At 48.1% G+C, this 21,744-nt stretch overlaps 6 protein-coding genes across 6 annotated transcripts in view; 2 read left to right on the top strand and 4 right to left on the bottom strand.

The window, feature by feature from the left end:
* Nucleotides 1-1,013: 1,013 nt before the first annotated feature.
* On the bottom strand, nt 1,014-3,171 carry LOC128731104 (F-box/LRR-repeat protein 4-like). Its single transcript, XM_053824200.1, has 4 exons — nt 2,935-3,171; nt 1,653-2,849; nt 1,378-1,581; nt 1,014-1,313 (listed from the first exon to the last, which is right to left on the bottom strand). Exons 1-4 carry the CDS (start codon nt 3,169-3,171, stop codon nt 1,014-1,016), a joined length of 1,938 nt encoding a protein of 645 aa, XP_053680175.1.
* Nucleotides 3,172-3,666: 495 nt separating this feature from the next.
* LOC128726362 (dynein regulatory complex subunit 6-like) lies at nt 3,667-5,992 on the bottom strand. The gene is made up of 4 exons (XM_053820170.1): nt 5,777-5,992; nt 4,214-5,710; nt 3,945-4,151; nt 3,667-3,762 (listed from the first exon to the last, which is right to left on the bottom strand). Exons 1-4 carry the CDS (start codon nt 5,990-5,992, stop codon nt 3,667-3,669), a joined length of 2,016 nt encoding a protein of 671 aa, XP_053676145.1.
* A 2,282-nt stretch (nt 5,993-8,274) lies between these two features.
* On the top strand, nt 8,275-9,542 carry LOC128731105 (28S ribosomal protein S31, mitochondrial). The gene is made up of 2 exons (XM_053824202.1): nt 8,275-8,306; nt 8,392-9,542. Exons 1-2 carry the CDS (start codon nt 8,275-8,277, stop codon nt 9,533-9,535), a joined length of 1,176 nt encoding a protein of 391 aa, XP_053680177.1. The 3' UTR covers nt 9,536-9,542.
* Nucleotides 9,543-10,255: 713 nt separating this feature from the next.
* LOC128731093 (E3 ubiquitin-protein ligase mind-bomb) lies at nt 10,256-15,317 on the bottom strand. The gene is made up of 7 exons (XM_053824189.1): nt 15,237-15,317; nt 13,011-14,003; nt 12,832-12,939; nt 11,687-12,748; nt 11,250-11,605; nt 10,475-11,162; nt 10,256-10,396 (listed from the first exon to the last, which is right to left on the bottom strand). Exons 1-7 carry the CDS (start codon nt 15,291-15,293, stop codon nt 10,256-10,258), a joined length of 3,405 nt encoding a protein of 1,134 aa, XP_053680164.1. The 5' UTR covers nt 15,294-15,317.
* Nucleotides 15,318-16,669: 1,352 nt separating this feature from the next.
* LOC128731113 (uncharacterized) lies at nt 16,670-17,583 on the top strand. The gene is made up of 2 exons (XM_053824210.1): nt 16,670-17,380; nt 17,449-17,583. The coding sequence occupies exons 1-2, from the start codon at nt 16,670-16,672 to the stop codon at nt 17,581-17,583; spliced, it is 846 nt and encodes a 281-aa protein (XP_053680185.1).
* Nucleotides 17,584-17,695: 112 nt separating this feature from the next.
* Nucleotides 17,696-21,744, bottom strand: part of LOC128726352 (uncharacterized) — a 46,790-nt gene continuing 42,741 nt past the window's right edge. Inside the window, exons 3-4 of the mRNA XM_053820159.1 lie at nt 18,612-18,833; nt 17,696-18,538 (exon numbers count right to left, since the gene is read on the bottom strand). Of these exons, the coding sequence (XP_053676134.1) occupies nt 18,167-18,538; nt 18,612-18,833 (594 nt within the window). The 3' untranslated portion in view covers nt 17,696-18,166. The remainder of the gene's footprint in view (nt 18,539-18,611; nt 18,834-21,744) is intronic.

The following is a 21,744-nucleotide window of genomic DNA, read 5'->3' as shown; positions in this document are numbered from 1 at the left end:
GGTGGCTTTTTCCTCTCGATTTGCTGCTCATTGTTCCGCTCGGTGATGACTTCCGGTGCGCTGGTTGACGGTTGATCGAGCGACCTTGATCGAGCTGGTGCTGGTGTACGGGTTTTCACAGGAGGCGTCACACTCGCGGGCAGAAATACACTCACGGGACACACGAAATCCATCGCGTCTTGGTGCATGCGGATGGGGTGGCTTTAGTGAACTGACTGAACGGTGCCGTTCGACTTCCCGCCGGTTTTAGATCCTTGTTCCTCGGTTTCGATCGCGGGCAATACCGAAGCCGAACCAGTCCTACGATCGGACGTGCCAGACTTGCTTATGCAATAGCGCCATTTGTAGCTGATCGCACGCTTCGGGCTTGATTTTGACGAGGCAATTGAAAGGAGCAATGGACCGATGCGTCGTTCGCGGCATTTTACTTCGGCGAATGCCGTTGAGAATGAGGAAAGCAAAAGTTATCGGTGCGTTTGTGATCGTATGTGATTCCTCAAGGGTTAACAAGAGCGTGTGCTGTTCGATGTTCATCGCAAAGCATGATTTGCCGCTTAGCGTGGGTAGAAAAGCATTTCAAACTTACAATTCAGTCTCGAGAAATACATGTTTTCGGAAAATCACAGAACTTTGCAAACGTGTTTTGGTCTCGAAATATCCCCTTTTCTTATTGTAAACCAATTTCGGCGATCATTGCGTAAACAAAGACTTATTTTCCATTTCATGTGTGTACTGTTTCAATGCAATACGGTGTATTCTACTTTATTTTCTGCGCGTATATACAATTTACGATGCTTATTGCTATCGATTGATACTGCCTCGGCTACCATCTGTTGGTGTCAGAAATCCTCAATCCGACATGCCTGTAATAAGAATAGTTAAACGTTGATTTAAAGTCACAATTCTACACAAAACAAGCTCAATTTAACATTGCACACTACACGTAACACTAGACACGGGACCACGCGACCACACAAACGCACAGACAAAACCGACAGGACTCGAGGACACGGCTAACACTTGGGGAAATTACGTAGTGTGGCGATTTTCCGCAACCGCTCTGGCGCATCCTTCGGGATCTTGTTACAGCCACGTATGTACAGATACCGGATCACTTTGGCGTGGTCAACGAGTGCATCCACACTGGCCCCGGTCAAGAGTGGTAATCGTACGAGCTTCAGGGAACGTAAACGTAGTAGATGGATCGCCAACGCTTCCACGCATCGATCGTTCACGTGGAAACAATCGCTCAGATCGATTTGCTCCAGAGCAGGACAGTTCAGAGCCATCGCTTCGATGCCTTGCTCAGAGATCTGCAAAGAAACGGGACCTCATCAATCAATAGCACAAAACACGATCGACCACCAGTTGGCTTACCTGAACACAGTGTGCTAAGTTGATTTCACGCAACTCCCGAAACCGAAACGAATGCATCAACGCAAAGTCCGTCACCTTAAAGCACCCGGACAGCTGGAACTCTTGCAAACTGTGCAGATCGCTAACGGAGAACGTCGTCTGTACGTCCCAGATCTCGATCACCGCCACGGAGAGGTTCTCACCGGTGAGGCCAGCATCCGATATCTTGAAGGAATGAAAACACTTATCACCTTGATACGTGCAAAAAAATAGGCTATTCATCACTTTGAACCTACCTTGACGCACCCGTTCAGCCGTAGAATGCGAAGACACTTGAGATAGCAGAAGAGGAACTGCACCGACGTGTCGTTCATGCAATCGGACCCACAGAAGTCGATCACGGTGAGATTCAGCAGCGTTAGGCAAATCTTCAGTATCACACTATCCGTCAACCCTGGCAACATGCTCAGATACAGCTGGCTCATGCAATCTCGCCTCCTATCGACGATCGCCTTCATGAACCCCCGGTCACTGATCTTATCGCAATCGGACAGATCGAGCACCTGCAGCCGACCCAGCTTGTAGATCGACTCAACACCAAAGTCCGTCAGCAGCCAGCACCCGTTCAGCTTTAGCGTTTTCAACATATGCAGCGAGCTCGAGATCTCGATCAGCGCAAAATCGGTGAGGTTCAGAAACGAAGACAGATCAAGATGTACGATCGCCCACTGACACCGCAGGATGTCGATGATGCCCGGGTCCCTAATGGGGGCGCGCTCGAAGAACGACAGGCTGATCTGGCTGAGTGACATATCCTCGATCTCCGCGAAGTGCTTAAGGAACAGATCATCGTACATGGTGTAACTGAAGTCAACCGCCTGGAGACGCTTCTTGCGACGCTTCATGATCGCGAGAATGCTGGTCAATATCTTGACGCGTGTCGGGGCATCGATCTGTTTAAGACACTTCGAGATCTCAAGCGCGGTTATGTTAGGTCCCATCGCAACAAGATACTCGAGATGGTCCACCGTAAACGCGTTGTTCTTTCGCAGCGCAAGCTTCCGCAGACAACGGCATGGCGGCTCGATCCGCTTCAGCTCCACCGGGGTCCAGGTTTTAAAGAACTCGTCCGCCTCTTCAAGCACGAGACACTCCAAAAAGGGCATTCGCTTCAGAATCATCGTAAGTTTGGACTTCGTGAGCGTCGGACAGTTGGAGAACGTGATCTCGCGGATGTAGTCCCCGAATATGTCCCAGAACTCACAGTACCCGTTGAACTGGACGCGCGTCAGCTTGATGTTGGAAAAGTGCCGAAAGCTGCGCAAGAACAGCGCGATCGGAGGCGTACCGTCACAGATGCTGACCTCCTCAAAGTTAAAGCACACCTCGTCGAGGAATTCTCGGTAGCCCATCGCGTCGAACCAACGTTTGCAGGCGAGGGCCGCCGAGTCACGATCTACCGCGTTGAGGTAGCGGAAGATGTTGAGCAGGATCTACGGGAGGAAGAAAGAGAGAGAGAGAGAGAGAATGAAAGAGAGCTATGAAAGGTAGCTTATGAAACCCCTTCACGAGACCTACCTCCATCGGAAGGTTGTCGAAACCGGTGCGAACTCGCGGTCCCTTCAGGTTGATGTAAAACACGTCATCGTGAAAAGGAAACACACGATCGTCGACTTCCTCAACCGGTGGCTGCGGGATCACTTCCTCTTCGCTTTCCTCTTCCTCCTCATCCTCGTAGTCATCGAACAGGGAGTCCTCCCCATGCCCGAACCCGTAGTAGTGCAGATTGAACCAGCTCTCTATGGACATCTCCATCTTTGCAAAAAAAAGGGAAAAGCGTCGTTCCTCGCAAACCAGGAACCAACCACACCAGAGCTGCTCGAGTGAAAGTCACAACTGCCACTAACGCGACGACGCTAGACGAATTCATTTCCGTGTTCAAGCGGGTGTTCTATTATTACCTCAAACACGATCACCCGATCGTGGCTCGATGTTCGCGAGACGAGCTTTCACAGATCGAAAGAATCTTGACACTCGCTGGTGGCTTGACAGAGCGCATGCGCAAACGCATCCTTCCCACGGTGGACGAGCTTGTTTACAAACAAAATACCACCCACGCCCCATTGTGTCATCGATCCGTCCTCAAGGATCCACCTGACAGATGGCGTAACAGCGCGCTCTCCGTTCTTACTATTGCAACATTCACAATTGCGCTCAGCGAGTGCTTAAAATAGAGCTTCCTTTTTATTCGTATTCTTAACAGTAGTAACAGTAGTAACAATAGTAGTACGACCCACCCACCGAAACCGCTCACTCCCACTCGACGTACACCGCCTTCAGCGAGCGAAGATGCGCGAGCCGTTTCTGGGGCTTTTTTACCCGCGTGCAGCCGCTTATGTGAAGGAACTGTAGGAAAACTTAAGGCGTGTGAGGAAAGCTGCGTCCAGTCAACGGCACGATTGAACAAAGCGACAGTTTGGCAGGGTTGTGGACGGGATAGGACAATGGAAGACGGACGGACGGACGTTTGGGCAGTTTCTGGATTCTGGAAGGTCTGGAAGAGGCTAAACAACGGGAACGAAGCTTACCTTCAAGTAGCTGCAGTTTCGGCCAATTATCTCCAGGCAGGCGTTCGTCAGCAGCGGACACTTGTTGACTTTGAGAGTGCGCAATCGCTTCAGGTTGAACGTCAGCATCTCGATGCAGTTGTCGTTCACATTAGGGCATTCGCTGATGTCGATGAATTCCAGGGCTTTAGCGCTGTGGGCCAGCACTTCGATGCCTTTCTCCGATATCTGTAAGAAATAGAGTTACATGAGATTGTTTTTTTTGTGATTCTTTGCATCCAAGCCGTCACCTGATAACACCGCGCGAGATAGAGCTCCTTCAGCTCGGCCAGCTTGAATGCCTCCTGCAGCGAGAGATCCGTGATCTTGTAGCACCCGATTAGGTTAAGCACGCGCAGCTTAAACAACCGATCGAGCGGGAATGTTTCCTCCTGATCCCAGGTGATCATCGGTTTGATCGGCAGGTCGATCCCCGTAAGCCCGGAATCGGTCAGCTTCGTGCAGCAGTACAGATGCAGCTGCTTCAGCGACACGAGATAGTAGTTGATGTACTGCATGGTCGCGTCCGTCGCCGCGTTCGGACTGTTGCTTAGGTCCAGGATCTGCAGCATCTCGTAGTTGAGCGTCACCTGGATCAGCGAGTAGTCACTGAGCGTTGGAAGCTCGCACAGGTACAGCTCTTTCAGGTTCTTCACCTTCCGCCCGATCACGCCTCGGTACATGGCGTGATCGGAGATACGATAGCAGTTGGACAGATCCAACACCTCCAGTTGGTCGAGATTGACGATGTTCATGATGCCTTCGTCCGTCACGAGGATGCAACGGCGCAGTTTGAGTGTTTTCAGCTTCGGCAGGCAGGTTGTGATCAGTTCCATCACCTCGTCAGTGATGCCAAGCGAAGACGTCAAGTCCAGATGTACGAGGTTCGTTTGACGCACTAGAAAACTGATGAAACCGGGCGCCTTTATCGGATGCCTTCCGACTTTCCACTCAAGATCCTGTGTGATGTTGAGATCCGGCTGTCGTCGCAACAGATCAATGATCGCTGCCGGAATCTTATCGCAGAATGTCATACTGAACGTTTCGAGATTCAACCCATCGATCATGGAGAGTGTGCTGAGACAGATGTCGTCGATCGCAAGCGTACCGTTAAACTTAAGCGTCTGCAGCTGGAACTGATGCATGTTGATAAATCGCATGATGTGCTCCACCATCGCGACACGCCGATGCGCCGCAATCATCTTGAAGCAGTTGGACAGATCCAAATGCGCAATATTCGGTGCCAGCGTCATCAGCTTGTTGAAGTGCAGCTCGTCCAAGAAGTCATTGTTCGTGAGCGACACGTCCACCAGGTCCGGCAGCACAAAGTGGGTCTCGCAGCAGGTATTACGCTTCTCGAAATACCACGACCGAAACAGCTCGTCGCACTGCTCTATTTTCAGCTGGCGCAGATTTGGCACGTTCTCCAAGATGTGCAGCAGCTCGGAATCCTTGATCAGGCAGTTCTTTATCGTCAGCTCGAGGACGTGCTCTCCAAACAGCCCCCAGAACTGGCTGTTGCCGTAGAACGTGCACGATTTGATCGCGATCCGCGGGAAAATGCGAAACGCGTCCAGGAAGTTCTTGATCGGGGGCTCGTAGTCCGTGAAGTTGACGTTCGTGAACTTGTAAATGATCCGCTGACTGAACGGCAGGTAGTAGTGTGCCGCTTCCATCCATCTGTGGCAGGTTTCACCACACGCGAGACGATCGTCGACGGAAATTTGCTTCATCACTTTCAGCAGCAACTGAGGAGAGAAAGATCGAAGACTGAAGCTGATAACTTCCATTCAGAGAACGCTCTAAAACATTACCTCCATCGGCAAGTAGTTGAAGCCCGAGAATACAGGCTCGGGTTCAGGAGTTGGGGTTTTTAGAACAATTTTTGGCAGCTCCTTCGCAACCGGCTCGATGCTGGGTTTATACTCGCACTCGGAATCTAGCTTGCCATAGGGTAGTTCCAGAATTTCCATTGTCGTCGACGCCGGTGCGGGAGTGTTGTGGTTTTTGGCAATGAAAAAATCCATCATGGTTGCTCACTGATCACACGGAACCACGGTTTCAGGAAGCGTCCTAACCGTTAGAACTCGCACGACTGACTGTTTAGCGGAATCAAGCAAGCTTCACCGAACGCCAACAACGGTTCCACACGGTGAGTAAGGTGTGAGTGAATTAAAAATAAATCAAACAGATAATTCGTCCGCTTCTTGTGCGAACACCGCAACGCCACAGGGGGCTAAACATCCTCAACCGAAGGTAGGATTTGTTTTTCACGGTATCATGGTGCCAAAAAAAACAGGGAGCGATCGTGCGAAAGCTTCGACAAGCGAGTGATTTTTCAGAGAGTGCGTTCGTTTTCTAAACAACGCTGTTAGTCGTGCGGAAGAAGAACGTCTGGCGCTTGCGAAATGAGACTCAGTTTCATCTACCCAACATATGTTGGTCAAATTGTTGCCATCGGCCGTCGTTATCGTAGAAGCTTGTTTTGTTGATGTAAGTTTCGTACGAAGGAGTTCGTTTTCGAAGCGTACTTGCACTTGTTTGGCAACCGAAACCGGTTCGTGTAATGTGGCTTTCGCTTTCAGTTTTTACTATGCAAACAAAAAATGAGCAGCTTTCTTTTTAATAAAAATTGGTACCAAAACCAAGATACATTTGAAATATTCTTATAGATGTTTCAAAGCATCGGAATGAGTGTTGAAAATATAGAACATATGGTGAATTGTATAGGGAACATGTGAGAAAGACATATTAATAAGCAAAAAAGAGAAGTTTACTTGTGTTTGTGTATTATAAAATATGAACCCTTTATATTACGAACCTTTTGATGAACCTTTTTAGGATTTTAACTACTATTTCACTCTGTGGAATGCATTTCAATTTCAAGTCAGAACGTGCTGAAAACAATAATTACAAGTATGCCAGTTGAACCTAAAAGTTGTCTAAACTTTACCAAATTATTGCGAATTTGTAAAACATTCGATGTACAAACGTTGTTTTGAACACGTGGTTTTGCACAGAACATGCTCATTTAAAGCTAATTCTCCTCAGTGTGGAAAACAATGTGGGTCAATAAGTTAAAGAAAAATGAAAATAACAAGAATTTCTTCGGCCAGTCTAGAAAATTTTCGCAAAAGTAACAGGAGAGCATGTCGGTCAAGAAGTAGTGATTTGGAAAAGAAAATGGGTACACTAAAAATTAATGTTTTGCATGTTGAAAAATAGATGGCGCTAAAAACGCTTCAAGTGTGCTTTTACTAGTCGATCATAGATGACGCTACAGAAGCACATGAAACGTTTCATGTTAAAAATCTGAAATGTTTCAAGCGTTTATTTAGCGTCATCTATGTGTGAAATTTTGAACTATTTTAGCGGTGACACATTTTTGTGTTATACGAAATATTTTTGTAGCACAGTTTTCAGTTGGCGCTGGAACGAAAAAATTGTTGCCTCCTAGCAATTATGTTCTCCTGTTACTTATGTTAAAAATTACTGTTTTGCTCGAGTAGCTTGCCGTAACTAGTTTTTATTTATCTTTTTTTATCTTGTTCGTGTGAATCGTTACCGTTTGACTATTGAAGAACAAGTTCTTTGCGAATATAACTGCTCGCAAAGTCTCAAATACATTTAATGTTTAAATAATTCGTAATTATTGTGTGCAATTTTGTAAACTGTGTATTGTTCTGATGCTTGAAGCAGACTAACGAGAGGGTTTAATTCTTTCGTAAAACGCGATCAAGAAAACTAAGCCAACGGCAACGTATTTGGCAGCTTTAAATTTCAAAAAGAACTCGAAGGATATTTGTCAATTTTGACACCAGCTGTTTCTCATCGTGTGTTTTCGTGATAGTTAAAGGCGGTGTGTTTTTTAAAGTAAGAAAGTTTTGAAATTTTATGCACGAAAGACTTTAAACACAATAAAATCCTCTATTGTAATCGATAAATAGTCCCCTAACACGGGGTAGGAGTCGTTTTTGAGTCTTGCTTATGCGTAGGGCTCGCACTATCAACGAGCCGACGTGAATTGACCGACGTGAGCCGACTGTTAACATAAAACCTTCAACACGTTTTCCAATGTTATTGCCGAAAAGTACACAAAAAATCGGAAGCTGAAGATAAACAGATTAGCTATAAACGATTCATTCTGTTCGCTAGGGCATGGAGAAGTAATCAAAAGCTTAGAAAGTTGTGTTTCTAGAAATTACCGTGCCATAGCCTGCTAGAGTGAGAAAAGTGATAAAATAATAGTGTGCGGCTTTGTGGTGTATTGATTGTTTTGTAAAAAATTTGCCTCGAAAAAATCAAACCGGCCATGTTCCACATTGCACGTGCCCCACTGTTAAGGTAAGAATAACAAATTCATTTCAGGATTAAGACTTGATGTAAATCATTTCTCCATTTTCTTTTGTCTCTGTGTTCTATGCCGCAGATTACATAAGATACAAAGCCTGCGCCTACTGCTCTCCAGCAATGCAGGGTTTTCATCTGACTCGAACACACCCGGCGGAGATGATGGAAATGATAAACCCAACAAACGAAAACCAAATACCCTCCCTCGCAAACCCGTCGACAATGAAGATGACGTTAAAACATCATCCGCAGCCCTAAACCGTCTAAACGAGCTGCTCGCCATGATGAACACCGAAAGTGAGGTGAAGCTCGCAAAAAAAGTTGACCTGCCTCGGCCAAAGACGAAGAAATCACACGAAAAGAAAGCGGAATCGGATTCCGATTCCGACGAGGACGAGCGGCCAAAGGATCTCGCTCAAGCCACCCGGAAAGTGGCCACCGCACTGGGTGGTGATGCGAAGCGTACAGAAACGGAGCTGCTTTCGAAGCTGCTCGGAACATCCACTGCCAGTGGTGGGGAGAACAATCTGACGGACATTATCACGGGTATGTCCGTGGATAAGAAGATGGACGGAAAGGGAGAAAAAGATCCCACTCGCAGCATGTTGGTAAAGAAATCGATTGACGCTAAACGGCAGCAGAAACGTTCGGTTGACGAGGGCGATCAGAAACGGGGTTTTATGGCTAGGGATCGAAACGACCGGAGACGGGTGGGTCCAAAACAACCGCCACCGACGTTGGGAGGTCCTGGAAGCGTAAAACTGTTCGGTGAGGAACCCCTAGGTATATTCACGGACCTTGCCACGCTTAAAGAGAGTCCCGATATGCTACCGGTCTGGCAAAAACTAAGCGAACGGGAACTACGGCTTGCCGTTATGCATCCACCGTCGAATTACTTCCAAAAGATGGCCCTTTGGACCGACCAGGGCAAGCTGTGGAAGTTCCCCATTAACAACGAGCAGGGCCGGGATGCGGAAGCGAAAGTGTCCTTCACCGAGCACGTGTTCCTGGAGGAGCATCTCGAACCGTGGTGTCCGAAGAAGGGCCCAGTTCGTCACTTCATGGAACTCGTGTGCGTTGGGTTATCGAAGAACCATTACATCACGGCGCAGGCAAAGCGTGAGCACATCTTCTGGTTCCGGGATTACTTTGAGCAGAAAAAGGACGTGCTACAGGCCACCATTGCACAGGAGAGCACCCAACCGAAGGAGCTAGAGAAATAAAACGGTAGCGCGGATCGTAGATTTTGAACGAGACTACAACTAAAGCGTATTTCGTTTTCTATATTGTGTTTATTTGTTACCGAATATTTGTTCCTTTCCGCAACACGAGTGTGTGGCGTTTGGAGCAGTGAATAGCTTGCCATTATTATCCGAAGTGAAACAAAGAACGGGAGGCAGTGTACAATCAACACATAAGTAGCTTATATGTGTTATAAATGCGTGCGATCTGTTCAAACGAGTATTCTTGCTATAATGGCAAATCCTGCCCGCCTAACCTTAGGATCGTGTGTGGGTGTGTGTCTTTTTTCCTTCTTCGTTAAATTTATCAATTTAATTTAATCTTATTCTAATTAACAAAGATTTGATAATGAATGGAATGAGAGATTGGTAGGTGGAAACTTAAAATAAGTGCAATGAAGTACGGCTAAAATGCAACGTATACTAAAGCTTGTTGTAAGTCACGAAAGTCAAGTCAAAGAACAAGAAAAAAAGAGCCTAATAAGACACTATCGTGACGCGCCAGTCAATGCTAAAGCTTTTGTGCAATAAGGGAAGACAATAAGGTGAACGAGAACAGTCACATTGTAAAACTTAAATTAACCATCGTCACTTCTGGCCCCTCACTTGGACACGGTTGATACGCGTGAATCCTTCTTTCGAATATCGATGAATAATGGAACCGGCCACTCGCACAACAAAAAGCTTCCGTTCTGTTCGCGTTTAGAACAACAGAATACGTTTCTCCACCGTCTTCCGGCAGATGGGGCAGCCATCGATTTGATCCCCGCACATCTGGCACGTGCCGTGACCGCACAGGAACACCATGTTTTTGATCCGATCGAAACACACTGGGCACATGGTCTGTTTTAGGGAAGGGAAAAAGAAAAAACAGCTGTAGCTACAACCCACACAGCAAGTCATGGCAACAGCATCACTTACCTGCTCTTTGATGTCCTGCAGTTGTTGCTGCAGCTTTTGGAAATCATCCACCAGGTTCAGGTTGTTCGGTGCCACGCCGGAGGGGCCAGTGTTATTGGTAGTGGTAAGCGTGGTAGTATTGCTACCGGAAGCACCACCACTTCCGTTCGCCAACAGTTCATTATTGCTGAGCATACTCGTCCCAGCCGGTCCAGGACCTCCTCCCATTGCGCTCGTGTTCGGTGACATCGTGTTGTTCATAGCAACGCCAAGGCCTGCCTTGTTTGTGCCTTGTAACATTTGTTGCTGCTGCTGCTGCTGCTGTGATGCGTTGTGATTGTGTAGATCGTTTTTGCCATCATCGGCGTGATGCTGAATGTTCATGATACTGCCCGGTCCGCCACTGCACACCGACAACGGTACCATTTGCTCGAGCTGGGTGCGACATTGGACGCATTTCTTCATGATTGGTGCACAGTGTTCGCACGCGACCATGTGACCGCACGGTTTAAAGAACACGGACGCCTTCCGATCGGAACACACCAGACATTCGTCGATCTTTTCCCGCGAGAGCACCGACTCGCGACAGATCAGACATTTCTTGATGCGAGGGCCACAGTTCTCACAGCAAACCACGTGTCCGCATGGTTTAAACACGGTGTCTCGCTTCTGATCCGAACAAAGCAAACACTCGTCCAGAGGTCCACTGCTTCCGGTGGCAGAACAACTAGCACCAGCGTTACTATTCACGCTAACGTTCGTGTTTGCACCGCCGGCCACATTCGGTTGGATCGACATTTTAGAAAGGTCCAACAGAAGATTCGGATCGATTTGAGTGCGGCTCAGTCCGCTTGTGCTCGGCCCACCAGAAGCTGCGTGACACACCGACGTTGAAGCGGAAAGCTCATCAGAAACCAATCGTCCACCTGCTCGAGGTACGGTCGGTGGCACAATCGTACCAACACCGCTCGCCGACGTCATGTCCATGTCGTCCGTTTTACGCTCGTTGTAACACTTGATGAGGGTTTTGCAAAGGTTCGGATCCGGACACAGATCGAGCGGTGTCTGTAGCTTGCGATTTTTAATGGTTAGATCGGCCCCATTCGCCGCCAGGAAGCAGGCAATCGATGCGGACGCCTTCTTATCGGTGTTCTGTAAGATGAAGAAATTTCAAAAGCATATAACAAATGAACTTAAACGGGGAAAGTGGGTTTTCCATCGGTACATGCTTACATTTCTCAGTCCCATCAGTATCTTGCCAAAACCCTCAACATCCTGCAGCTGACGTAACTGGGATAGCGTATGATGCCGCAATGCCTCGTGCAGTGGCGTATCACCGTCCTTGTCGGGAATGTTAAGGTTAGCGCCCTCGCGTACCAGCAACTTCACGATCTGCACGTGTTGCCGTTCAACCGCAAGATGCAGCGCCGTCTGCAGATTCACGTTTTGGCAGTCCATGTTGGCTTTGCCCATTCGCACCAACAGTTCCGCGATCTCGACGTGGTTATTCAGCGCGGCCAGATGGAGCGCCGTGTATCCATCGTCCTTTTTCTCTTCCACTATCCACAGGCGGTTCGTTTTCGTGAGCAGGATCTTCATCGCACTCGGATTTCCCTTGAGGGCCGCGTGGTGCAACGCATTAAAGCCATTGTTGTTGGTCAGCGTAATGTCCGCACCGTGATCCAGCAACAACGACAGCATATTGTCGTGCTCCTTCGAGATAGCGTCGTGTAGTGGCGTGTCTCCCTCCGAGTCCTGCAGACTCGGGTGACATTTCAACTCCAGCAACGTCTTCACCACGTTAAAATGCCCCTTGTTGACCGCGATATGAAGTGCCGTTTGGCGGCGTTTGTTCCGTGCGTTCAAATCTGCGCCACCCTTGGCCAGCAGTCCCATCACGGCCGGTTCGTCACCGAACGCGGCATGATGCACGGCCCGATCACCATCTTTGTCTTCGATCTCAACGTCGATGTTGTACCGTAGCAGTACCTCTATCACTTCCAGATGGCCATTTTGGCTTGCCGCTTGAAGCGCCGTATGCCCAGCAAAAACGCCATTTATGTCCAGCTTCACCACCGATTGTGGTTCGCCCATGCTGGAGGACGACGAGGGCATGTTTTGTCCCGCCCGGCCGGTCAGTAATTCTTCCACTTTCAGCTTGTCACCGTTGGCGGCCGCTTTGACGAGTTCCTCGGTAGCATCACCCGAAGCATGCGGTTCGAAGAGTTTCTTCAGTATTGCCGACAATCGCTCGCCGTTTGTCGTAACTGCTGTAGACCCATCGGAGGAAGAGGCCTTTTAGCGAGAAGGAGGAGGAGAATAAAAAAACCGTTAACAACCCATGCCGATGAGAGGGAATCAGGGAGTAGCCAACTTACCACCTTCGTCACGGCAAGAGGATTATAAGTCCAGGATGTGTTGCAAACCTCCACCTTGAGATCGTTATCGTGATACACTTGTTGGACGCGGCCAACTTTACCGAGTGTCTAGAAAAGGAATGGAACAACACATTGATGAACAATTGTCTCACAACTCCAAGGTGAGCAGCTGATCTTACCGGCACCATGGCTTCAGCCCACTCGCCGTGGCCTCGTTGTAGAATCTTGATGCGCTCAAGATCACTGCAGATCTTCACAAAGTCACCGACGGCAAACTGTTGCGGCTGATTGTCCGAAAGTAGCGATACCGGCGATGAAACGATCGTCAGTACGGTTGGATTGAATGTCCAACGGTGGGAGCTGGGATACGCGACCACAATGTCGTGATCCTCATCGATTCCAACGACCGTACCGGTGGTGCTGAGACATTCGTACATCCCATCCGTCCAGCCACCGTGTCCGTGCTGCAGTGATTGTACGATTTCGGTCTCCAAATCAACCGTCACCTGATCGCCGATTTGGAAGTTGTGTGGTCCCCGTCCCGGTCCATACTCGCCCAGCAACGGCAGATGGTCCCGGTACACCGTCATGCCCTTAGCGTCGTTCACCACCTTCAGATCCGCCATACCCTCAAAGCCTACGCGATACAGATTCTTCGCGCCATTGTCCCACACAACGTACGCGGCCGAACGTGGGGACGCTGATGACCAGTCCTGGATTTCGTTCACCTTTCCACGCCGTCCGTTACCTCCGTCTTGGTCTTCCCACTGCCAGTCCACCCCACGCACGACCCGCGAGCTGGGAAAGATCCCACGGACGGCAATTTTCTTCGTCTTCCGGCGCGGTTCCAGCAGAACCTTCTCACCACCGGGTGTGGTGATCCGGTGGAACCGATGCCGCAAATGGTGCTTGTCGCTGTGGTAGCAAATCGAGCAGAGGTCGTAATTATTACATTCGGCGCATTTCCAGCGGATCCCGAAGATGGGTTGTTGCCGGCAGGTGTCGCACATGGTGCCCTCGTGTTTAATGCCGGTTGGAGCACTGTCCAGGATGCGCAGATCGTACGCTCCGGCACATCGGTAGTTTGCAGCCGTTCCATTATCCCACACGACCACCACTTCCTCCTGGGACTCGAAGTTTCGCACCGTCCCGACGTGGCCTTCTCCACCATCCTGCGGTCAGACGAAGAGAGAAAGAGAGAGAAACGAAAAAAATGCATTAAAATCACATAACCACAATCACCCTCCGGGTGGACATAGGCCGTCAGTCAGACGGTGATTCTGTTGCCGGAAACGGACCCGTCCAACTCGTGAACTTGCACACCGCAGCGAAAGTCACCCGAGGGTTCTTATCACTGTACGGGCGCGGCTTCTAAAGCGTGATCTTCCGCATGCAAACAAATGACGCCGGCAATATTCGAACGCCGCTACTACCAATTTGTTTTGATTCCCAGCCCCGTACGTCCAAGGGAAAGGGCCTTATCAAACCGTTTCATTTTCAGCGGCAGCCTCAACAGGGAAGCTAAACAGTCGGGTTTGACCTACTCTAAACAGGGCACCTCTACGAGGGATGGGATGGGTTCTTCTTTTATCGACTGTGGGAGAATTGAATTCCGATTCAGCACCACTCGTACGTCGTCATTTTAGACGCAAATAACAGCACGATCGATTGCGTCAGGCTGAGAAACAGCGCCCGTCGAGAAGCGTCTCTCGGAAAGGTCGTTTGAACTCTAAAATGAGCTACCGTTTAGTGTGCAGTCATTAGGCGCCTCGAAGGTCCCCGAATGGGGCGCAACGAGTTTCGCACAGTCGCGCGATTGATGAAATAATAAATTTTAAATTAACGCACTCCGCCACCATCGGGCCTTCGTTTTCCACGCCGAAAGGTTTCCACGCACACGCGTGCACCGCAACATGTACTGGCGTATGAGAAGTTTTCTCGTGGCCTTCTTTGCTGCTGCCGTCGTTCTTGTGTTTTGCGATTTGTGTTACGTTTCGTTTGTTCCCATCCTCGACAGCATCCCATTGTCGCGGGCTATCTATGTTTGTTCCTTCGTCAACCGATCCCGGGATCAGCCAGGATGTGGCAGGAATCCAGCTAGCTAGCATCAGCACGGTCAGCTGAGCAAAATCGGATTTCGTACCGCACTACCTGCGAGATTTGCCTGCGACCTTCTACGGTGTGTTTGCCTTAGGTCACACATGGGCCTTTTGGTTAGACACATCCTGCACACAAGTCACACGAACCGCTGGTTTATGACCCAAATCTATGCTTCATCGGTCTGCGAAAAGGAAGATATATTCGTCATGGCGGAAAGTGGCTGCGTTCGTTTCAACGTTCACACGCCGCACTGTCCCGGATGTACTGACCATCGGAATGCTGGAACGGAGATGCGTTTCACTCACCTGTTTGCCCCACTTCCAGTCCGGTCCGCGAATGACCCGCGAACCAACGCCTTCCATCGTGAATCGGGTAGTTCGTGACACGGCCGCAACGTTTTTGGGAGCCGATCCACCCAGTTCCATGCTGGCCGCCGATGACGTATTAGCGCAGGCCATTATATTCAGTGTTCATCGGAATTCCGGTTGCCAACCCGTGGAAACACACAACACACTGCGATGCAATCGGTCGCGATGGTTACGGACGATTTGTTCGTTTCACTGGCGATGGTGGTGAAGTGACACAAGGGGTGGTTCCCCGCTTTCAATACAAGGGGGATGAAATAATGAAAAAACTTGCACCTCACGAATTGCAACACCTTTCGTTCAGCTAAGCTTTGGGTTGAGACGATTGCCACACCGTCGATTCGTACGTTTTCACACAACTTTTTCAAAGCTATATTTTCTACGCACTTTCCCTGGACATGTTGGGAAAACGTATTAATGTCACAGCCTACCAACCTAAAACCATAATTGCCCCGAGTGGGGAGCTACACGACCTTTCTCCAATGTGCACAACAACGGGGACTTATTTCCCCTTGAAATCATTCCATCATTAAATGATCACAACACATTTAGCCCTATCAATGAAGGACTACGGTAGTCGCTCTGTTAAGTTCACATACTGCGATGAAATCCACATCAAACCCCGCAGCGGAGCTCGTTCGCCATTCAAAGTTTAGGAAAGATGGAAAGAATGAAAAAATAATCACCATTCATACTCCAGCCTGCAAGAATTGGCTACGAAGACCAGTTGCTTTGGTTTATATAACGCAGCTTAGGAGTTATAATGGTGTCTAAGTTTGAATGAAGACCCTTTAAAGCTTTGCAACAGCCCTGCAGGCAGATTCGTTGTAATTTAAATTTTATAGATCGTCGTATCGCGTTATTAAATACGTCCTATTTATTTAGAATATCTATGCCATGTGTAAAATATATAAACAAGTAAAAATGATATGAAATTTTTTCTAATCCCATGTTGATGATTTATGTTACACGTGAAAATAAACATTAATATTTCACGTGGAAATAAACATCATCTTTAAAAGCACACAAACTTCACAGACTATCGGTCAGACTAAAATTAAATGAAGGTAGACATTGTTATCCATTAGCTTCTAGACGTAATAATTTTTCACTGAAATTTTTGCAAATTCTTCAACGATATTTCATCCGTCAGTAATTTTTACCTAAAGACTGAAGCAATCGACCATACGACATATACCAACTGTAAGTCGGTGTTTCAAAAACATCAAATTCATCATCAACGGCTAGAACTCAAACAAACCATTTCATTATCCATAAAGCAGTGAACATTGTGCCGCTACGTGGTGGGAAATTAGTTATTTATTGCTCGTACGAAGCAAAAAAATTACTTCAATTCTCCGTGAATTACGACCATGAATACCTCGGACTTCGATGCACTGGCCAAGCAAGTGTACATAAATTTGGATGTTATTAACCATCATCTAGGCGAAGCCAAAACTGATTCAAAATTGCTAACCAAAACAGCTGACTCCGAGAATCTCCTCGAGTCCTTGTTGACCCTTGCAAAGGAACTTAAGTCGCCTCCAGATATCGCATCGCAGAATGCTGTAGATCTGGCGAAACGTCCAAGTGAGGAAGAAATCGACACACTCTTTGATGTCCTTCGATCTCGACCAACGGCAGCTAACGGCAAGCATCAGCGACAAGGATCGTTTAAGAAAAACACACCGTCGCCACTGCAGCAGTCAAGACTCCTGAACGAAACCAACCTGCTGGGCAACACAACAACTTCGTTGACCAATTCGTGCTCCGATCTTACGAATTCAATTAACAAAACACAACTTAAGCAGCCAACCATTGATGTGGAAGCGGCTGTTGGAAGACTTCGCCGGGCAGCAGAGCTGCTGGGGACAATATCAAGTGAACAAATACAGTCCGTTGATTTGTCTCAAATTCGCCAACGTTGCCAAACCGAATGGAAAGCTAGAATGAGGGCCTGTCGTAATGTCGAACAACTTCTTAACGATACACTGCATGAAACGGACAGGAGCGGTACGAATGTGGTGAAAAAGGAACCCCTAGTAGGGACCGCATTGGTTAAATCGATACAGCAATTGCAAACGGTACTTTGAATATGAAACTTTTGGTCATAACAAACGAGCTAAAGTTATCTATTGCTTTCTTGTTTCAGAAATTACATTTGGCCGTATTTATCAAGGAACAGGAAGCTCCGCCTGATTTGACTAAAACCCTCAGCAAGGCAGCATTACCCTTATCGGAGTGTATCGACTCCATCGAAGAAACGTTAAGACAGCAGAAGCTGTGAGCTATCATCGGTTCTGTGATGTAATTTGAATCATAAAGTCACCTTTTAATTAGAAGCCAGCGATATTCGGATACTCAAAAAAAAAAATAGCCAAAACGTTTACATATAAATAGATATATTTTTCATTCGAATACGTACGTAGCAGAACAACAAATGATTAGAAACTATATCGTTAGACTGACTGAATTTTACACAATTTGGTTTGTCGATGAATATGCGTATTGCTATCTATATGTATATAACCCGGTTTCCTCTCGTTCGGCCCCGTTTTCCATTTTTACATTCATTTCTGGTGATCGTTTTTTTGATATTGAAACCTTTGGTATTTGGTAAATATATTAAATATTTCGATATATTGCGCGTATTCCATCTATGCTACTGTCGGTTGCCGTTTGCATTGCGTAATGGGATACCGTAACTCCATTTGAATGCACGGCTTGCACTAACGAGTAACTTCTGCCATTTTTTTTCACACATAGCTGTCCTAATCAATCTTCCACCCATTCCGGCCATTGCAAAAGTGTCCTCTCATTATCTTTGTGTACACGGACACGAAACTATCGACTTCCGGGGGTTTTCCCGTTCACTCCTCGTTGCACGGAAGCGTGTTGGTCGGTGACCCGGTCGTGGAAGGCGGTGCAGTACCGTTGCCGGAATCGGTTGGTGAGGGCGTTTCAAGCTTGCGACGATTGTTGCGCCGCCCGATCAAGATCACCACTTCGCCCGTTTTGATCGCCTTGAACACGTTGATCGCCTCCTGGTGCGAGAGGCCCTGGAATGCTTTCCCGTTCAGCGACAGTATCTCGTCGCCGGCCTGCAGTGTGCCCTTCTCCGCCGCTTGCCCGTTCGGGTAGATCGTCTTCACGTAGATGCCCATCGAACCCCTGGGCGAGTCCTTACCGCCGACAATGGAAAATCCGAGCGCTTTTGCTCCGTTTCCTTTCGAAAAGCGAGCCTACCGGAGATTGGGAAAGAAAAACAACTGTTAGTGACAACGGAACCAGGCAGTTTAATCGCGTACAACTCACCTGTCGGATGGTAAATGCATTCGGACCGTGGCGTGGAAGGGTACAGAATTTGCTCTCCTCGATGCTGTCCTCATCGTCCTCGTCCTCATGGTCGTCATCGCGCCCGGCCGTGTTATGTCGGCTCGAAGGTCGTAGCTGATCCGGTCCCGGTTTGGCGCCATCCGCGAATGAGATGCCACCGGTGGATTTGGTGTGGCCGTTGCTCAGAGTGGAATCAGAAATCTGCAAGGAGCAAGAAACAAGAAACATGTAAAAATGAGTTTGAAAATTGCAAAAATGTCTAGAGAGCCACTGCGGAAGAAATTGAAAGTCGAATGAATCACCTCTTCCTGGATAAAGCACAAATGCTCTACTTTTAATCAACCCAGGCAATAATTTGATCACAAACCCCATTATTCGCCCTGTTCCGGTGCTCGGTTGTTTCGTTCTGTGGGGGGTGACTTTTTGTCATCAATACCACGAGTCTTAATGGCGAGACACGGACCGTTGTTAAGAAAGCATAAATATTTCCCCCAACATTTTATGAGCGATCGCTCACCAACCAAACCGTATGGTCTCGGGGGCTGTAAAATGCACAACGGCGAAAAGGCTTTATTGTACCACCGCGGAACGGTTAATTGAAACGATATAAAATTCCGCACCCGTAGGACGAAACGCGCTCGTTATATGGCACAAAATTAGATAGCTCATAAATTTCTTCCTCACTCCCTGTCGCCATTAGCCGGACGTCTTTGTTCCGTCGATCGCTAAACCTGTGGACGTCGATTCGCAGCAGGCTGGGGTTTTAGAAGGCGCGACATTTCCTTTTCGTCTCAAGCTCCAAACAAAACGCAACGTTCGAAGGTTTGGCCACAGGAGGGACTGATCTTAGAATGGTATGCCGTCGAATTATGCGTCCCGTTAGACGCACTTACAGGGGTATGTTTGTAGCTCCAAAAATGGCACTCAGCGGATAAGGCAACACCGGGTCTGATGGTGCTGGAACTGATGTGTCATGCATTTTCCTCACCCTATGCTAGCTAGGGCAGACTTCCTCTACGGCACCCTCTGCTATACTTGTTGCATAATTCCAGAAGAACTCTATCGGAACAGCTCCCTCAGGGCAGATGGACGCTAAAGGTTGAGACCTTCCTTTCAAAGTCAATTGTTTTCTCGCAATACTCACGCCTCGCAGTGATCATTCCAACGAGATCGCCAGAGAAACGTAGAAAAAGCGTCGACCCAACTTCCGCGAGTTTTTTTTTTGAAGTTTTCCATCACCGTCAATGATATGACCTGTTGATCTCGATGCGATCTTCTCTCTTCCGTTTCGTTAGGCTTCTTCCGCTGCGGAAGAGGTCGCTTTTTGATGGGGACAAGAAGGAAAAAAACACACACACATTTCCTCCCTCCCCAAAAGTAAGTAACGCACGAAAACTAGGTCTCGACAGCGGACGAAGTTTGCATGAATTCATTGAAACGAACCCGTGTGCAAGAGATGCAGCTGATGCCCAGCCCCGAGAGAGTGGCGTTGCATGCCACAACATAGTGAAAATCGAAGCAGGCTTTCTGGTCGCGGATTTTGTGCTTAATTGAATTGGCTAATTTCGATGAGTCGGATGATCTCGTGTGGCTTTGTGAGGGTGGGGTTTCTTTCACGCCAACGATCGGCCCCGTGTGCAGTCAGCTGCGGCGAGAAGGCTAATGGAAACGTTTTACCGGTAGAAAGCCACCGAAACCCGGTGTTCGGATTGAACCCCGGGCTGATCTACGTGCGAAAGGGAGTAGAAATTAATTTTTGGTAGGCGAAAAAACAAAACCAAAGGCCCGGTCCAAATTTGCACCGTTGAAGAAAATTAGGCACGAGAAGGAAACAGAAAGATGTCAGGAGGGGTAGCTCCGAACGGGTGTTTTTGGCGGAGATGGAGATGAGAGACGTGACGTAAACTATCTTAGGAAATCATCATAAATGATCTAATTTAGGGAGAGAAAAAAAAATCAACAGTTTGCTATTGCGAAACTGATTAATCGGGGGTCCGTTGACGCCGTAACGGTCGTTGTCAAACGCAACGTCCATCATGTAGCGGATCGGCTAATAATTTCCCGATTATATGACACTCGAGCCGATAGCGCACCGTTTTCCATACGAACAGCCAGCCATTTAATTAGCCTAACGGCAACGTCTAACATCCCTCGCTAACAGTAGAACATCTAACTGTTCTAATCGCATGCAAAACGCAACTAATAGCGGTACCAAATTTCATATCGACTTTGGCTTCCGAAGGGATGTTGAGGAGGCTAACGGATTGCCAAAAATGGCACCAACATAAAAGCGTTGGCTCTGCGGGGAGAACCTCCAAAACCCACACAGAATGCTGTCTTTGGGGCGTTTTATTTATTTTTTCCTTCTTTCGTGCTTGGTATTTATAATTGCAAATGCTCATCAAGCCCGGAACAACCGCACGTTTGCTAACAAACTGTGTGACAGAGCGAGCAAGAGTGGGAAATCTTTCTTCCAATTCTATCCATTACGACTTCCAAGCACGTCTCCTCTGATGGTCGTGTCCCGTTTGGTCCGTGTGGTTCGGCCTCGGTGGTTCTCCTGCTGGATGATGAACCCTGCGCCATTGCTGTAAACACTTGAACCGCGGATTCGCGGAAACCATCGTATTTGAATTATGTGCCGCCATGTTTGAGTCCCTTCCGGAATCTGCCGATCGGTTAAGACCACCTTCTAAGGGCGAAAGCGGAAAGAAATGAAAACAAACAACCGAACCAGCATCCGGTATTAGTTCGCCTAGGCCATGTGGTCACGTTAACCCTGTCTGCAGGCCCACCACATCGCACAGATGGAGGACATGTGGACTCAAGCACCCGTTCAGAATTCGGACGGACAGTATAAACAGTGCACCTAAACGCATTTCACGCGTGCAGACGTCGGAGGTCACGAGTAACGAACAACTCAATTCAACATACGCCAGGGCAGTGAAGGCCACAGGATGGACTGGTAGATCAACATAATCGTGTGTCCGTTTCAACACACCAGCCCTAGCATAATGATCCCGTGGGTGTTTGGAACCCTCTTGTGAGTGCATTTAGAGCATGCCACTGATGGACAGCTGGCGGCAACAACAGCGCGCGAGGTTGTGATTAG

The sequence above is a fragment of the Anopheles nili genome, chromosome 2 (genome assembly GCF_943737925.1).
Source record: "Anopheles nili chromosome 2, idAnoNiliSN_F5_01, whole genome shotgun sequence".
Classification (NCBI taxonomy): Eukaryota; Metazoa; Arthropoda; class Insecta; order Diptera; family Culicidae; genus Anopheles; species Anopheles nili.
The sequence above is the reverse complement of the archived record's forward strand: the minus strand, read 5'-3'. Positions and strand labels throughout refer to the sequence as shown.

Excerpts from the sequence above, each read along its gene's own strand:
- LOC128726362 (XM_053820170.1), bottom strand. The coding sequence starts at position 5,992 with ATGATGGATTTTTTCATTGCCAAAAACCACAACACTCCCGCACCGGCG. Across the intron at positions 5,711-5,776 it reads TCAACTACTTGCCGATGGAG|TTGCTGCTGAAAGTGATGAA; the intron begins GTAATGTTTTAG and ends TTCTCTCCTCAG. Across the intron at positions 3,763-3,944 it reads GAAACTGCAGCTACTTGAAG|TTCCTTCACATAAGCGGCTG; the intron begins GTAAGCTTCGTT and ends GTTTTCCTACAG.
- LOC128731104 (XM_053824200.1), bottom strand. The coding sequence starts at position 3,171 with ATGGAGATGTCCATAGAGAGCTGGTTCAATCTGCACTACTACGGGTTC. Across the intron at positions 2,850-2,934 it reads TCGACAACCTTCCGATGGAG|ATCCTGCTCAACATCTTCCG; the intron begins GTAGGTCTCGTG and ends TTCCTCCCGTAG. Across the intron at positions 1,314-1,377 it reads ACTTAGCACACTGTGTTCAG|ATCTCTGAGCAAGGCATCGA; the intron begins GTAAGCCAACTG and ends GTTTCTTTGCAG.
- LOC128731113 (XM_053824210.1), top strand. The coding sequence starts at position 16,670 with ATGAATACCTCGGACTTCGATGCACTGGCCAAGCAAGTGTACATAAAT. Across the intron at positions 17,381-17,448 it reads CGATACAGCAATTGCAAACG|AAATTACATTTGGCCGTATT; the intron begins GTACTTTGAATA and ends TTCTTGTTTCAG.
- LOC128731093 (XM_053824189.1), bottom strand. The coding sequence starts at position 15,293 with ATGGAAGGCGTTGGTTCGCGGGTCATTCGCGGACCGGACTGGAAGTGG. Across the intron at positions 14,004-15,236 it reads ACTGGAAGTGGGGCAAACAG|GATGGTGGAGAAGGCCACGT; the intron begins GTGAGTGAAACG and ends GTCTGACCGCAG. Across the intron at positions 11,163-11,249 it reads CTGTTGGACCTTTCTAAAAT|CAGTGGACCTCTGGACGAGT; the intron begins GTCGATCCAACC and ends TGCCACCGGAAG.
- LOC128731105 (XM_053824202.1), top strand. The coding sequence starts at position 8,275 with ATGTTCCACATTGCACGTGCCCCACTGTTAAG. Across the intron at positions 8,307-8,391 it reads GCACGTGCCCCACTGTTAAG|ATTACATAAGATACAAAGCC; the intron begins GTAAGAATAACA and ends TCTATGCCGCAG.